The sequence below is a fragment of the Eriocheir sinensis genome, chromosome 5, assembly GCF_024679095.1.
Source record: "Eriocheir sinensis breed Jianghai 21 chromosome 5, ASM2467909v1, whole genome shotgun sequence".
NCBI classification, from domain to species: domain Eukaryota; kingdom Metazoa; phylum Arthropoda; class Malacostraca; order Decapoda; family Varunidae; genus Eriocheir; species Eriocheir sinensis.
Genome location: NC_066513.1, coordinates 23,432,353 through 23,448,695, shown reverse-complemented (window position 1 = coordinate 23,448,695; position 16,343 = coordinate 23,432,353). Strand labels below are relative to the sequence as shown.

Genomic DNA, 16,343 nt, shown 5'->3' with positions numbered 1-16,343 from the left:
GCTCGTGCCAGATGGAGGAGGAGGAGAAGGAGGAGGAGGAGGAGAAGGTCAAGAAGAACAAAGAAGTAAAAGAAGTAAGAGGATGGTAGAGAAAGAGAATCAAGTGAATGAGGAGGAGGAGGAGGAGGAGGAGGAGGAGGAGGAGGAGGAGGGAGTGTGTTTAGATCGTTGTTAAGAAGAGTGCCAATAAAACTGTAATTCTTATAGAGAGAAGTGCCAAAAGAGAAGGAGGAGGAGGAGGAGGAGGAGGAGGAGGAGAACCAAGAAGCGTAAGTTATAGACAGAACTAAATGCAAAAAAAAAAATAACTTGTAGGTCATTAATAAAAAAAAATAGATGAGGAAGATGAAGAGAGGAGGAAGAAAGGGTGAGGAGGAGTGGGAGGAGAGGAGGAAGAGGAAGAAAAGATAAGGGAGGAAGTGAGAAGGAGGTGGGAAGTATGCGTGGGGGGTATGTAGGAGGAAGAGGAAGAAGAGGGAGGAGAAAGAGGAGGAGGAGGAGGAGGAGGAGGTGTGAGAGATATGTGTGTGGGAGTCAAGGAAGAAGGGAGGGAAGGGAAGGGAGAGAGGGGGAAAGGGAAGGGAGGTAAGAGGAAATGGGAGACGGGAGGGAAGGAGAGGAGGAAGGGAGGGAGGACTTCAGTTAATGGAGGGGTGATGAGATATAGAGTGAGGGGTGAATATGGGAAGGGGAGGACAGGGTGAGAGGGGAGAGGGGTGAGGGGGACTTATATAAGGGTGAGAGAAAGGGGTGGGAAGGAGGAGGAGGAGTAAGAAGAATAAAAAGAGGACGGAAAAAAAAAGGAATTAAGGAGAAAAGTAAGATTTAGAAATGTAAATTAAGTAAAGGGTTAAAAACAAATGGAAGAGGAGGAATAGGAGGAAGGGGTGGATAAGAGAAGGAAGAGGAGGAGAAGGAAGAAGAAGAGCAAGAGGAGGAGGAGGAGGAGGAGGAGGGGAAGGAGGAATTATGAAGAAGAACAATAAAAGTTAGAAGTACAAAAAAAAAAACAGAAGCTGGATGGTAAAGGAGGAAAAATATGACGAAGATGATAGAGAAGGATAGAAGGAGGAAACAGGAAAAGAAAGAGGAGGAAGAGGGGGAGGAAGAGGAGAGGGGAGAGGGGGGTAGGGTGCGTGAGTTCTGTTGTGGGGTCGCGAGGGAAAAGTTTTGAGTGCGGTGATCGTGATGAATATTGCAAATGTGATCTGACTCCCGCTGCTACTGGGAGGGCGACGGACACCATAACTTGTAACCACCTCCCTCACTCCCCTCTGTCCCTCCCTACCTCCCTCCCTTCCCTACGCTTTCCCTCCCTTACTCACCCCTACCTTCTGTTCCTCATCCTCTCACTCCTTCACACCTCCCTCACTTCTTTCCTCACTCTTATATTTTCTTTCTCCTTTTTTCCTTTTTCTCTTCCTCCTTCCTTCACTCACCCATGCACTCCCTTCTGTTCCTCATCCTCTCCCCCCTTCTCACCTCCCTCACTTTTTTCCTCATTTCTTTTCCTCTTACATTTTCTTTCTCCTTTTTCCTCTTTCTCTTCCTCCTTCTTTCACTCACTTCTGTTTCTCATTCTCTCCCTCTCACCGTTTTTACCTCTCTTTTTCTTTTCTCTTTCCTCCTTTTCTTCATTCTTTCTTTTCTTTCTCTCTCTGTTTTCCTTTTTTTCTCTCTTTCTCTCTCTCTTCCTCTCCTTTTCCTCCTCTTTTTCTCTTCTTCTCCCTCTCCGTTTTTACCTCTTCTTTCTTTCTTTTTCTACTTCTTCCATTTCTTTCTCTTCTTCATCTCTCTTGGTTTCCTTTCCCTCCCTCCTTCGCCCCTCACTCGCTCGCTCACTCCCTCACTCCAGTTCGTCAATCTCTCTCTCACTCCGCCACGTCTCCCTCACCTCCCTGCTCACCTGGTCACCTCCTCATCCTCGTCCTTATCTTTCTCTCTCCCCTTCTTTCTCCCTCCTCTTCCTCACTCTCTTCTTTTCCTCATTTTTTTCCAGTGCTCTCCATATCTCCCTCTTCGCTTTCCCTTTCTTTGTCCTTCTCTCTCTCTCTCTCTCTCTCTCTCTCTCTCTCTCTCTCTCTCTCTCTCTCTCTCTCTCTCTCTCTCTCTCTCTCTCTCTCTCTCTCTCTCTCTCTCTCTCTCTCTCTCTCTCTCTCTCTCTCTCTCTCTCTCTCTCTTTTTTCATTCTTCCACTACTCCATCCACTTGTCTCCTCCACCTCCTCATCCATCTAGTCTCCACCGCCACACGACCTCCTTCAGATTTCTCCTTCATCTCCACTTTCTGATACTGAACCTCCTCCTCTTCCTCCTCTTCTTCTATTACACTTCCACCTCTTCCATTGTTCATCATACTTCCTTTCCTCATTCTTCTTCACCCTTGCCTCCTCCTCCTCCTCCTCCTCCTCCTCATTCTTCTCCTCCTATCTTCCTCCTCCTCCTCCTGCTCATTCTTCTTCACCCTTAACTCATCCTCCTCCTCCTCCTCATTCTTCTTCACCCTTAACTCCTCCTCCTCCTCCTCCTCCTCCTCCTCCTCCTCCTCATTCTTCTCCTATCTTCCTCCTCCTTCTCTTAAGTTTCAAAAGGAAGAATTCAATAAACGCGCAACCAACACACACACACAAAAAAGGCAAAACTCTACTCTCTCTAAATTTAACCACAACAAAAAATAAGGAAAAAAAGAGCCGAGAAATTATAGAACCGAAAGAAAGAGAGAACACAGTCGATTCAGCAGGAAGGAAAAAACGGGAAAATGGTTTCGTTGTATGTATTGCAAATTGGATCTTCAGAGTCGGAGGAGTGGAATTGGATCTTGCATTATTTATTGAAGGGTTAAAAAAAAGGTGGTGGAGGAAGAAGAGGAGGAAGAGGAGGAGGAGGGGGGAGGGGAATGCGTATAATCTGTCACGGTGGCTAAAGAGAGGAACCACCAACACACTTTTATTCTCTCTTTTGAACGCACTTTTGACGCTCCTGAACGCACTTTTGTTCTCTTTAATGCACATCTTTTCGCACCTTAACGCACTTTAATTATATTCAACGTATATATTTCTTATTATATGTAACGTAATTTATCTCCAACGCACTTTTATCGGCTATTAACGCTTTTTTTTCGATGTTTAACGCACTTTATACTGATATTAACGCACTTCCAGCACACGTTATTGCATTTTAAAGTACTTAAATGCCCTCTAACGCATATTAACGCACTTTTATTTCCCTTTAACGCACTCTAACGCAGATTAACGCACTTTTATCTCCTTTTAACACAATCTAACGCACATTAACGTACTTTACCATATATTAACGCGTTCCTTCTTACTCTTCAACGCACTTTCACGCACTCCCACGCATATTAACGCACAGCATTTCCTTTTTTAACGCACTTTTGACTCTCTCTTTTCAGCCCTAGTAAACTATCTCTAATTGCTGCAAATAGAAGGAGAAAGGAATCATACTTATTCATTATCTCCTTAACGCACTTTAATCTCTCTTCAGCGCCCTCTAACGCTCATTAACGCACACTAATGGCTCTTTTAACGCACTCTATAGCTTTGTCACGCCACACAATTTTTTCACGGCTTCATTGAGAGGGAGTTTTCATCTTTATCCAATTTCGCACTTTAATCTCTCTACGCAATTTAACACACTAATGTCTCTTTAACTGCTCTTTATGGCTCTATAATGCGTATTGAACTATCCTTACGCACTCCCCTGACTCTTTATATGGAGAGAGAGAGAGAGAGAGAGAGAGAGAGAGAGAGAGAGAGAGAGAGAGAGAGAGAGAGAGAGAGAGAGAGGGGGGGGGGGGGTAACGATCAATATGGTGGTTACATCGCTCCAAAGTGGCGGGACCGTTTAACTATCTTACGAGGGGAGGCGCGGTCACGCACTCTCTCTCTCTCTCTCTCTCTCTCTCTCTCTCTCTCTCTCTCTCTCTCTCTCTCTCTCTCTCTCTCTCTCTCTCTCTCTCTCTCTCTCTCTCTCATCCATACAACTTTGTCACATGCTTATATTCGTTTTCTTTCCCTTCCTCTGCACATGTGAGTCCTTTCCCCGTATATTTCCCCTCCTTTCCCCCTCTAACTCCCCTGCTTTCCCCTCCTTTCCCCCTCTAACTCCCCTGCTTTCCCCTCTCATCCATTCTGTCGTCTCATATACCTCCCTCGCTCTCTCCTTTCTTCCATATAACTCCATATTATTTTCTTCGTTTTATTTATTTATTTATTTTTTTTATAATAAGAACCCTTCATTCCTCTTATGTTTCCCCTCCTTTCCCCTCTCATTCCCTGTCTTCCTTTATGCATTCCTTTCTCTGCCTCACTTTCCTTCCCTCGTGCACATTGCTTTCTTTTCTTCTCCTTTCTTTTCAAAACTCTTTCTTCCTCTCACTTCTCCCCTTCTCCCCTTATTCGCATCCCTTCCTTCCCCTCCTGACCTCTCCCCTTCCCTTCCTGTTACCTTCCTTTCACTCTCCTCTCTCTCTCACCTATATATAACCTCTCTTCCACCATACCTTCCTCTTTTCTCCCTCTATTCACCTTTTTTTCTCTCCTCACCTCGTCTCCCCTCTCCCCCCTGGCACCTCCCCTTTTTCTCTTCCTCCTCTCTTTCCTTTTCTGTCTTATCCCGTTTATCTTTTCATTTTCCTCCTTTACTCCTTTCTCTTTCTTCCCTTTTCCCTTACTTCAAACTACCTCTCACTCTCTCACTCCTCAACCTTACTTTTTTTCTGTCTATTTCTTTTCTGTTTCCCTTTCATCCCCTTAACTCACATCCCCTGACTTGAATTATCTCACAACTTATTCTTCAGTACACTTACATTACTTTTTTAACTGTGCAACTTACATATTTATTTTTCTACTTTATTGTTTTTATTGTTTGCTTGCTTGTTTTCCCGCGGTGTTTACCATCATATCCACCTTGTTTGTTTCTTGGCCATTTTTCTTTTCCTATAGGCTCATAAAACTACCCATGGATATACCCGCAACCTCCACGAAAGCCTTATCATATGTGTGTGTAATCCCCAAAATGCTTAAGAATATGGACCTTTGTTACTGGAATGAGCTGGGGTAAGATAGAGGCGCTGTTTTTCCTCATTATTTTTCTTACTCTCCGGAATATACAAAAAAAGAGAAATGCAAGAGTGAGAGTTTGACAAGGCCTCTCCACCCGAAATTGACCTCACTTTTGGCTATACTCTTTACTTTTGTCTATTATGGAAGCGGTGAGTAGAGGCCTTTTTTTTTTTTTGCTCTCTTTTTGTTGCCCTTGAACATTCTCCTTTGTTATGAAAAAAAAGATTGACAAGGCCTCTCCACCCGAAATTGACCTCTCTTTTGGCTACTCTCTTTACTTTTGTCTATTATGGAAGCGGTGAGTAGAGGCCTTTTTTTTTTTTTTTTTTGCTCTGTTTTTGTTGCCCTTGAGCATTCTCCTTTGTTATGAAAAAAAAGATTGACAAGGCCTCTCCACCCGAAATTGACCTCTCTTTTGGCTACTCTCTTTACTTTTGTCTATTATGGGAGCGGTGAGTAGCGGGCTTTTTTTGGGGGCACTCTTTTTGTTGCCCTTGAGCATTCTCCTTTGTTGTAAATAAAAAAAGATTGACAAGGCCTCTCCATGCACCCTGAACGAAAAGAATCACTCATAAAAGTTGGAAAGTTTCGTTTAGTCGGCGCAACATCTGTGGTCATATGCCAATCACTCATGAAAGCCAGACACTAATCTCCGTTGTAGACTTTGGAAATCTTTAATCTTTGTGAGAGAGAAAAGCGTCTGCAGAATACGGACCTGCTTCTCTTCACCAAGCTTCACCTCCTTCCTTCCTCCTTCTTAAGCTTCAAGCTCCTCCTCTTCACTCACTCCTCACCCAACTCACCCATGCATGTCTCACCCCTCTCCACCCCTATCCCATTCCTCACCTCTCTCCACCCCTCATCCATTCCTCACCTCTCCCCACCCCTCTCCCATTCCTCACGCCTCCCCGCCCCTCACCACTTCCTCACCTCGGCCCAATCACGCGCTAAAAACACGCTTGGATGCTCCTATAACAGATCTCCTCTTGACAGCCAACGTGACTCCGCCTTTCCAGTATTTTTTTTAACAAGATTACCCGCAAAACACCGCCACGGCCCCTCCCTGATAGTGGCAAATTGACGACTCCGTGATTGGACCTAACTGCTGGGCGAAGAGTAGGGGCTGACACGCGAAGGGGTCGTCTTGCAGTAGTTTGCAGTAGTGGTAGTAACAGTGTGTGTGTGTGTGTAGTGTGTGTAGTGGTAGTAGTCATCTAATGGTAGTGGTTACTGCAGTTCTATACGTAATGGTTGACTGACTGACTGTATGGCTGGATGGGTGGATGTGTGTGTGTGTGTGTGTGTGTGTGTGTGTGTGTGTGTGTGTGTGTGTGTGTGTGTGTGTGTGTGTTACATCACTATCATCATCTAATGGATAACGTTTACTGCAGTTCTATACGTAATGGTTGACTGACTGACTGTATGGCTGGATGGGTGGATGTGTGTGTGTGTGTGTGTGTGTGTGTGTGTGTGCCAAAAGTGCACACACACACACACACACACACACACACACACACACACACACACACAGAGCAGCAACCACACACTTACGTAATGGAAGAGACGGCCAAAAAAAATATTAACCTTTGCGTAAATCTAAGCAATACATCTTGACGGAGAGAGTAAATTTTAAACACACACACCCACACACACACACACACACACACACACACACACACACACACCGTTTTCCAGAGACATCATATATTTATCGTAATGACACTAAAACACAGGATAAGCTACACAATAAAGAAATCGAGAGAGAATGGCGGTGAGGACCCAGCTAGCCGTGACCACCACCACCACCACCATCACCACTACCACCACCACCATCACCACCACCACCACCACCACCACCACCACCACTCTTCCCCTCAAGTTACAGTATTGATGCTTGCAGTAAAGTAAGGAGTCCCAGCTGCTCTCTCTCTCTCTCTCTCTCTCTCTCTCTCTCTCTCTCTCTCTCTCTCTCTCTCTCTCTCTCTCTCTCTCTCTCTCTCTCTCTCTCTCTCTCTCTCTCTCTCTCTCTCTCTCTCTCTCTCTCTCTCTCTCTCTCTCTCTCTCTCTCTCTCTCTCTCTCTCTCTCTCTCTCTCTCTCTCTCTCTCTCTCTCTCTCTCTCTCTCTCTCTCTCTCTCTCTCTCTCTCTCTCTCTCTCTCTCTCTCTCTCTCTCTCTCTCTCTCTCTCTCTCTCTCTCTCTCTCTCTCTCTCTCTCTCTCTCTCTCTCTCTCTCTCTCTCTCTCTCTCTCTCTCTCTCTCAATATTGATCGTGTGCAAAGTTTAAAATTCAACTCACTAACACTTCGCTGCCACTACTACTTCTACTACTACTACTACTACTACTACTACTACTATACTATTGCTGTATACACGTGGCTGATTTTGTTCTTGCAAATGTTCTCATATGTTCAAACTTAACTTTCAATGTTTTAACCTTTCTGCTCCTCCTCCCCCTTCCCTACTTTCTCTCTTTTCCTCTTCTTCCTCCCTCACATTATTTTTTTCTTTCTCTCTCTCCTCTTTTTCAACTATTAATTTCTTATTCGCCTTTATTTTTTTTTTGTTGTCCAGGCTTCTATTTTTTTTCTTTGCATATCATTTCCTTCCTCCTCCTCCTCATCATCATCATCATCATCATCATCATCATCCCCCCCCTCCTCCTACTTGTGGTGTGGTGTGATGTGGTGTAATATCCTTGAGAGAGAGAGAGAGAGAGCAACACAGTGGAATATTCAGACCCGTGACTCCCGCCATCAATAAAACACAAGCTAGACAGGACGAAGCACAACAAGAAAGCAGAGATACATCCCCATGAATCAGGCAACACACCTCTCCCGATCACTTAGAGATGACCAGAGAAAAGAAAAAAGAAGAGAAAATGCGCCTGAGTTGATTTTTTTATTATATTTTCCTTTTTTCCCATTTGCATTTTACCATTTTACTTTTGTTTCCTTTATTTTCTTGTTGTTTTCATTTATTTTTTACCGTTTATATACTTGTTTTTCTTTTTTTTCTTCCTTTTTCACATTTACCTTTTTTTATTTTTCATTTTACCATTTTACTTTTGTTTCCTTTTTCTTGTTATTTCCATTTTCTTTTTATAATTTACCTGTTTTCCTTTTTTTCTTCCTTTCTCACATTTACCATTAACTTTTTTTTCTATTTTTCTCATAGCTCAAGGGCACAAAAAAAAGGAAACAATAATAAAAAAAAAAGCCCGCTACTCACTGCTCCTAAAATGAATCAAAAGAGGTGGCCGAAAGAGAGGTCAACTTATAGTCTAACTTTGCTCTTTTAATAATAAGTATCTGGCAGTGCATCTGTTTCACCTGTATATTATTAAAGAGAGATAAAAAAAAAATTGCACACTTTTACCGCCTTTTATTCACTTATTATTTCTTATCATTTACGTGCAGTCCCATTTTCCATCCTAAACAAACCTAAAATTAACTCTACTAACGTTTCCTTTCACCTGTATTGCTTTACCTTTGCACACACACATAAAAAAAATGCAAAACTATCACCGTCTATCACCTTTTGTACCTCCTAACCCTACCTGACCTGAACGAACCTAATTTAACCTTAACTAACCTAACCTACCTGCATTATCTTACCTGTACACACACAAAAGGTACAGAACTCTCTCTTTTTATCCCCTTCTCCCTCTAACCATACCTAAGCAAACCTAATTAAACTAACCTAACCTTTTACCTGCATTATCTTACCAGTACACACACAAAACGGTGCCAAATTCTCACCTTCAGTCACCTTTCGTCCCTCCTAACCTCACCTGACCTAATCTATGCACACCTAATTTATCTTGAAATAATCTAACCTTCTATACCTGCATATATTTTCACCTGTACAAAAACTAAAAGGTTCCACACTCTCTCACCTCTCCATCACCGTCGCCAGGTAGCAGGTTTTAAGGTGTAATGTACTAATGGGCAGGTAAGGCGTGCTATTAACTCTGCATACTCGTGTTAGTGCGAAAGATTGACTCGCCGGCAAACACTCCGTCGAGAGCTTTTATGGTTATCGAGAAACATTTGTGTATCGAATGCGTAAAGGTGAATTAAAGTGGCGACATTACATCAAGGTTTTATTTTTTTTTCTCTCTCTCCCTCTCTTTTTTTTCTCGCTCTCTCTCTCTCTTTCTATGCTGGGGGGCTGGGGAGGTGGATGAGTGAGTGAGTGAGTTGTGAGTGGGAAGGACATGTGTGTGTGTGTGTGTGTGTGTGTGTGTGTGTGTGTGTGTGTGTGTGTGTGTGTGTGTGTCGATCTTTCCCTTCTCTTAATTTTCTTCCTCCTTTTCTTCTTCCTCCTTCTCCTTCACCTAACTTCTTTATACTCTTTTTTTTCTTGTATTCTCTCCCTTTCACTCTCTTCCTCCTTTACATTTCTCATCTATCCTCCTCTTTCCTCTTTTTCCTCCTCTTCCTCATCCCCCTTTCCCCTCTGCTCCTTATTATTTTCTTCATTCCTTTTCTCATCCTCAACCTCTTCCTCCTCCTCCTTTTTTCTTCTCTCTTTTCTCCTGCACTTCCATCTCCCTCCTCTTCCTCCTCCTCATGTTTTTTTTCCTTCTTCAAGTTCCTCCTCTCTTCATTTCTCCTGCACTCCCATCTCCATCACCACCTCCTCCTCCTCCTCCTCCTCCTCCTTCATCCCTTTCTCATTCCCATCCCTCCATTCTTTCCCTGCACCCTTTTCCTTGCCCCCTTTTCCCCCTGTTTCCTCTGTCCCTTAAGAACCCCCTTATTTCCGCCTCTTTTATTAATGATGTGTGGCAGGGGAGTTTAGGGGTCCTTCTCCCTTGCCCTTTCGTGCCCTGCCTAACCCCTGTTCCTGTGCCCCTTATACCCCTGTTCCCCTACTGTTTAATACCCTTTCTGTATCGCACTAACTTGTATGTCCTAGTTTTAATGTTCTTTTTATACGTATGTCATTGTTGCCCTGTTTCCTTTGCCCTTATGTTTATGCCCGCTTCCATATCCCAATTATTCTGTAGTTTATATGTATGTTTCCTTGCCCTTTGATACCCTTTCTGTACCCTTTATTTATCTTACCAGTTGATATGTTTTGATTTCACTGCCCTCATTGTACCATATTTCTCTGTTTCGCTGTTTTATTTTCTCCTCGCATTGTTGTTTCCATACACTAGTTATTCTGTCTGTTCTGTGTGCTGTTTCACTTTGTATATAGGTATGTACTTCTTTTTCACTCCTGTTTCATTTCTTGTTTCATTTTGTTCCGTCTCTGGTTTTTCCCGTTCCATAATATCGCTCGTGTGTGTGTGTGTGTGTGTGTGTGTGTGTGTGTGTGTGTGTGTGTGTGTGTGTGTGTGTGTCCCTTCCCTTCCCTTCCCTTCCCTCTACTCTGTGTGTGTGTGTGTGTAGGTGTGTGTGTGTGTGTGTGTGTGTGTGTGTGTGTGTTTATGGGCCTGTTTGCTACATGATCGTTATAATGTTTCTTAATGATATGTGTTAAATGCGTAGACTTATTATGATTATTAGTACTGTGGATTTGCTTCAGACGTATCTTTTTTTTGTTTAATAGCATCTAACTCATTTTCGTTTCTTAATTTCTTCTTACTTTTTTCTCTCCTTTCTTTATTTCCCTTTCTTCTTTTTCTTTCTTCTTTCTTTTTTCCATTCATCAATCTAGCAATTATTTCCACTTTGTTTTCTTTCTTCCGTTTCTTTTCCTTTCTCATATATATTTTTTTCATTTTCCATTTATCAGTTTATCAATTATTTCCCACATTTTTCCTCTTCCTCCTCCTTTCTTTCCATTCCTTTCTTCTTTAAAGTTATTCATTCCCTTTTCTTTCTTTCTCAATCCGTGCATCAATGTTACCCTTCCCTTACCATCCCTCCCTTTCCCAGTCTGTCTTTTCTTTCCTTTATTTTCCATCTATGTGCTTTCCTTTTTCGTCTTTTTTTCCTTCAATTCTTTTCTTCCTCCCTTTTGATTCTGCTCCTTTTTTCGTCAATCCATGTATCCCCCTTTCCCTTCTTCTCTCTCCCATTCCCTTCCCTTTCTACTCCTCCTCGTTTCGTTCCGTTCCCTTTCCTTTCCTTCCCATACCTTCCCTTCCCTTCCCTTTCCTTACCTTCTCATACCTTCCCTTCCCTTCCCTTTCCTTACCTTCCCATACCTTCCCTTCCTTTCCCTTTCCTTACCGTCCCATCCTTTTCCTTTCTTTCCCTTCCTTTCTCTTTCCTTCCCTTCCCTTCCCTTCCCTTCCCTTCCCTTCCCATCCCATCCTTTTCCTCTCCTTCCCTTCCCATCCCTTCCCTTCCCTTATCTTCCCCTCCCTTCCCTTCCCTCCACTCTCTACCTCCGTTAAAATATCATTCCTCCTCCTTCCCTCACACCCTTCCATTCAGCCGTCTTCCTTCACCCATCCATCCACTCATCCCTCCCTTCCTCCTTTCTCTCCCTTCTCTCCCTCTCCCTAGCTCCGAAAGAGACGTGAAGGGAGGAGGGAGATTAATGGAAAGGAGACAGACTGCGGAGGCTGGTGATGGAGATGAGAGAGAGAGAGAGAGAGAGAGAGAGAGAGAGAGAGAGAGAGAGAGAGAGAGAGAGCACACACCATATGTTTCCTTCACTAACACCATCAACCGTAACACCAGAAGCAGAGATAACACACACACACACACACACACACACACACACACACACACACACACGCAGAAAGGGGGATCGTATTTTTCCTCCTTATTCACTTCCTTTAAAACAGTCGAATCGTGGAATAAAAAAAAAATAAAAAAAAAGAGAAAGACACAGCAAAAAAAATTACACGAATAGCAAAATAGATTACAGAATGAGCAAAAAAAAAAAAAGTTACACAAATATCTAAAATTTATTGAAACGCCGCATTACCGCCGACAAACACCTCGTGAAAGTAGCGGAAAAAGAACAAGAAAATAAACAAACAAAAAAATAAATAGATATACCCGAATCATGGAAATCGCACAGAGCAAACGAACGAATCACCGAAAAAATTATAGTTAACGGAAACTGCGTGAAAGAAAAAAAAAAAAAGAAATTCACCCTCACGAAAGTTCAGTCACCTGCCACACACGAATATTCTACAGGTGAGATGCACAGGTGTCTCGCGCTAGCAAATGTTCAGTGCCAAGGCGTGGGAGGGCGTGGGCGTGGCGTGGGTTTGTATAGGCCTGATGCAAGCCTTCCACCGCTACCACCACCACCACTGCCACCACCGCCGCCTTCTTCATCACCAATACCAAGAACACCAACACCAACACCGTAACACAATCCGGAATACCAGTCGCAACGCTCTGAGTAAGGGTGGACTGGCCGTGTTTGTGTGTGTGTGTGTGTGTGTGTGTGTGTGTGTGTGTGTGTGTGTGAGGGTGGGTAGGTGGGTGGGGGGGAGTAAGGAGCAATAGATGGATGGAGGATGTAAGTGGGTTCACATGGATGGATGGATGGGTGGTGGTGATGGTGGAAGCGGTGGTGGTTGTGTCGGTCAGCTAACACTAGTACTGTTAGCTTGTGTGTGTGTGTGTGTGTGTGTGTGTGTGTGTGTGTGTGTGTGTGTGTGTGTGTGTGTGTGTGTGTGTGCAGCACAGGGCGGCGGGGTTCGGGCGCCGCAGGGCCACCACCTACCTCTGGGCAGGCGCCGTGCCACCGGCTTCACCCTCATGTCGGCGCGGCAGGAGGGACGGAGGGAGGGAGCGGCGGCGGGCGCGGCGGCGGGAGCGTGACGGAGGCGGCCCCGGAGGAGGAGGAAGGCCGCCAGACAGGTGGCAGTGTCTCAAGACAGCCGTGCCACTGTGCCATCATGAAACATCATTAGAACCATCATGCCTCCCACGGGGGGCGGCGCCCTCCCCGCCGCCACGTCCACCACTCACCTCCTCCTGCACCTTTGTAAGGCGACGGGCCATTGGCCCAAGACGTGGCGGCGCGCCGCCCCGGGGGGCGTGGCCAGGCGGCGCCGCCCACCAGGACGCCCGATGACAGTCAGGCACCAAACAACAAAATGCTGGGCGGTATCAGAGCCAAGTGGCGGGGACACCCGAGTATTGATCCCTGGCACGCCGGGCCCACATGTTTATGGTGGCACTCCCCTGCACCCCTCCCCAGCCCCCCATGATGGAATGATTCTGATGGCACGTTTATGGTGGCACTCCCTGCCCTCACCCCCCACACCCCACACCCCATGATGGAATGATTCTGATGGCACATGTTTATGGTGGGACCCTCCACTCCCACCTCTCCCAACACTCCCCCACCATGATGGAATGATACTGATGGCACATGTATGGTGGCACTCTCCCTGCCCCCACCCCTCCAACCCCTGCTGGCACCCCCCATGAAGGAATGGCTCTGATGGCACCTTTCACTGTATCCTGACACTCCCTCACGCCCCCTGCAGTGCCATCTCTCTGAACCGCGGCACTCATCCCCTCCTCCTCCTCTCCCCCTCTGCTTTTTCCCCTCACCCCTACCCCCCGCCCCCCCTGGTGTGTACACTAATGCCACACTGAGAGGCCAAACACTCGCCACACCCCCCGAAGATGAAAGAAACATTCGTGTACATCACAGGAAGTATGGCCGACACACACACACACACACACACACACACACACACACACACACACACACACACACACACACACACACACACACATTCACACGCACACACGAAGACAAGTACATTATTCTCACCTCATAAAATATGCATACACACACTCACACACACACACACACACACACTCACACACACACACACGCACACACACACACACACACAGTAGTATAAGAAGAGAACAAAAAACGCCTTCTGAATTGCTTAACATGAAAGAGAGCAAATCGATCCCTTAACTTGACTCATTTTCTTTACACTTTTGCAGCGAATCGTCGAGAGAAAAGCGAGGAAAAGAAACTGACGAATAACAAAGCGCATTATTCCTACATTAAATCCCAGTGAAGTGTTCGACAGCCAGACAGAATGTACGATAATATGAGAAATGATGTCAGTGAAAAATAAAGAGATGAAAAACAGGTGGAAGAGGTGCTTGAAGTGGAAGTGGATGTGGAATAAGTGGACGGAAAGGGGGAATTGGCTATACTTAAAAGTGGACGGAAAGAGGGAATTGGCTATACTTAAAAGTGGACGGAGAGAGGGAATTGGCGATACTTAAAAGTGGACGGAGAGAGGAATTGGCTATACTTAAAAGTGGACGGAGAGAGGGAATTGGCTATACTTAAAAGTGGACGGAGAGAGGAATTGGCTATACTTAAAAGTGGACGGAGAGAGGGAATTGGCTATACTTAAAAGTGGACGGAGAGAGGGAATTGGCTATACTTAAAAGTGGACGGAGAGAGGGAATTGGCTATACTTAAAAGTGGACGGAGAGAGGGAATTGGCTATACTTAAAAGTGGACGGAGAGAGGAATTGGCTATACTTAAAAGTGGACGGAGAGAGGGAATTGGCGATACTTAAAAGTGGACGGAGAGAGGAATTGGCTATACTTAAAAGTGGACGGAGAGAGGGAATTGGCTATACTTAAAAGTGGACGGAGAGAGGGAATTGGCTATACTTAAAAGTGGACGGAAAAAGGGGATTGGCTACACTTAAAAGTGGACGGAGAGAGGGAATTGGCGATACTTAAAAGTGGACGGAAAGAGGAATTGGCTATACTTAAAAGTGGACGGAAAGAGGGGATTGGCTATACTTAAAAGTGGACGGAGAGAGGGAATTGGCTATACTTAAAAGTGGACGGAGAGAGGGAATTGGCTATACTTAAAAGTGGACGGAGAGAGGGAATTGGCTATACTTAAAAGTGGACGGGTAGAGGGAATTGGCTATACTTAAAAGTGGACGGAGAGAGGGAATTGGCTATACTTAAAAGTGGACGGAGAGAGGGAATTGGGTATACTTAAAGTGGACGGAGAGGAATTGGCTATACTTAAAAGTGGACGGAGAGATGGAATTGGCGATACTTAAAAGTGGACGGAGAGGAATTGGCTACTTAAAAGTGGACGGAGAGAGGAATTGGCTATACTTAAAAGTGGACGGAGAGAGAATTGGCTATACTTAAAAGTGGACGGAGAGAGGAATTGGCTATACTTAAAAGTGGACGGAGAGAGGGAATTATACTTAAAAGCGGCCGGAGAGAGGGAATTGGCTATACCTAAAACTGCACGGAGATAGGGGATTGGCTATACTTAAAAGTGGACGGAAAGAGGGGATTGGCTACACTTAAAAGTGGACGGAGAGAGGGAATTGGCTACTTAAAGTGGACGGAGAGAGAGGGAATTATACTTAAAAGTGGACGGAGAGAGGGAATTGGCTATACTTAAAAGTGGACGGAGAGAGGGAATTGGCTATACTTAAAAGTGGACGGAAAGAGGGAATTGGCTATACTTAAAAGTGGACGGAAAGAGGGAATTGGCTATACTTAAAAGTGGACGGAGAGAGGGAATTGCCTATACTTAAAAGTGGACGGGTAGAGGGAATTGCCTATACTTAAAAGTGGACGGGTAGAGGGAATTGCCTATACTTAAAAGTGGACGGGTAGAGGGAATTGCCTATACTTAAAAGTGGACGGAGAGAGGGGATTGGCTATACTTAAAAGTGGACGGAGAGAGGGGATTGGCTATACTTAAAAGTGGACGGAGAGAGGGAATTGGCTATACTTAAAAGTGGACGGGTAGAGGGAATTGGCTATACTTAAAAGTGGACGGGTAGAGGGAATTGGCTATACTTAAAAGTGGACGGGTAGAGGGAATTGGCTATACTTAAAAGTGGACGGAGAGGATTGGCTATACTTAAAAGTGGACGGAAAGAAGGAATTGCCTATACCTAAAAGTGGACGGAGAAAGGGGATTGGCTATACTTAAAAGTGGACGGAAAGAGGGGATTGGCTATACTTAAAAGTGGACGGAGAGAGGGAATTGGCTATACTTAAAAGTGGACGGAGAGAGGGAATTGGCTATACTTAAAAGTGGACGGAGAGAGGGGATTGGCTATACTTAAAAGTGGACGGAGAGAGGGGATTGGCTATACTTAAAAGTGGACGGAGAGAGGGGATTGGCTATACTTAAAAGTGGACGGAAAGAAGGAATTGCCTATACCTAAAAGTGGACGGAGAAAGGGGATTGGCTATACTTAAAAGTGGACGGAGAAAGGGAATTGGCTATACTTAAAAGTGGACGGAGAGAGGAATTATACTTAAAAGTGGACGAGAGAGGGAATTGGCTATACTTAAAAGTG

General features: G+C 44.8%; 1 protein-coding gene across 1 annotated transcript in view; it reads right to left on the bottom strand.

The window, feature by feature from the left end:
- LOC126985452 (histone-lysine N-methyltransferase PRDM16-like) overlaps positions 1-12,905 on the bottom strand; it is a 124,907-nt gene extending 112,002 nt beyond the window's left edge. The window contains exon 1 of the mRNA XM_050840351.1: positions 12,727-12,905. Coding sequence (XP_050696308.1) covers positions 12,727-12,763 — 37 coding nt within the window. The 5' untranslated portion in view covers positions 12,764-12,905. The remainder of the gene's footprint in view (positions 1-12,726) is intronic.
- Positions 12,906-16,343: the final 3,438 nt, after the last annotated feature.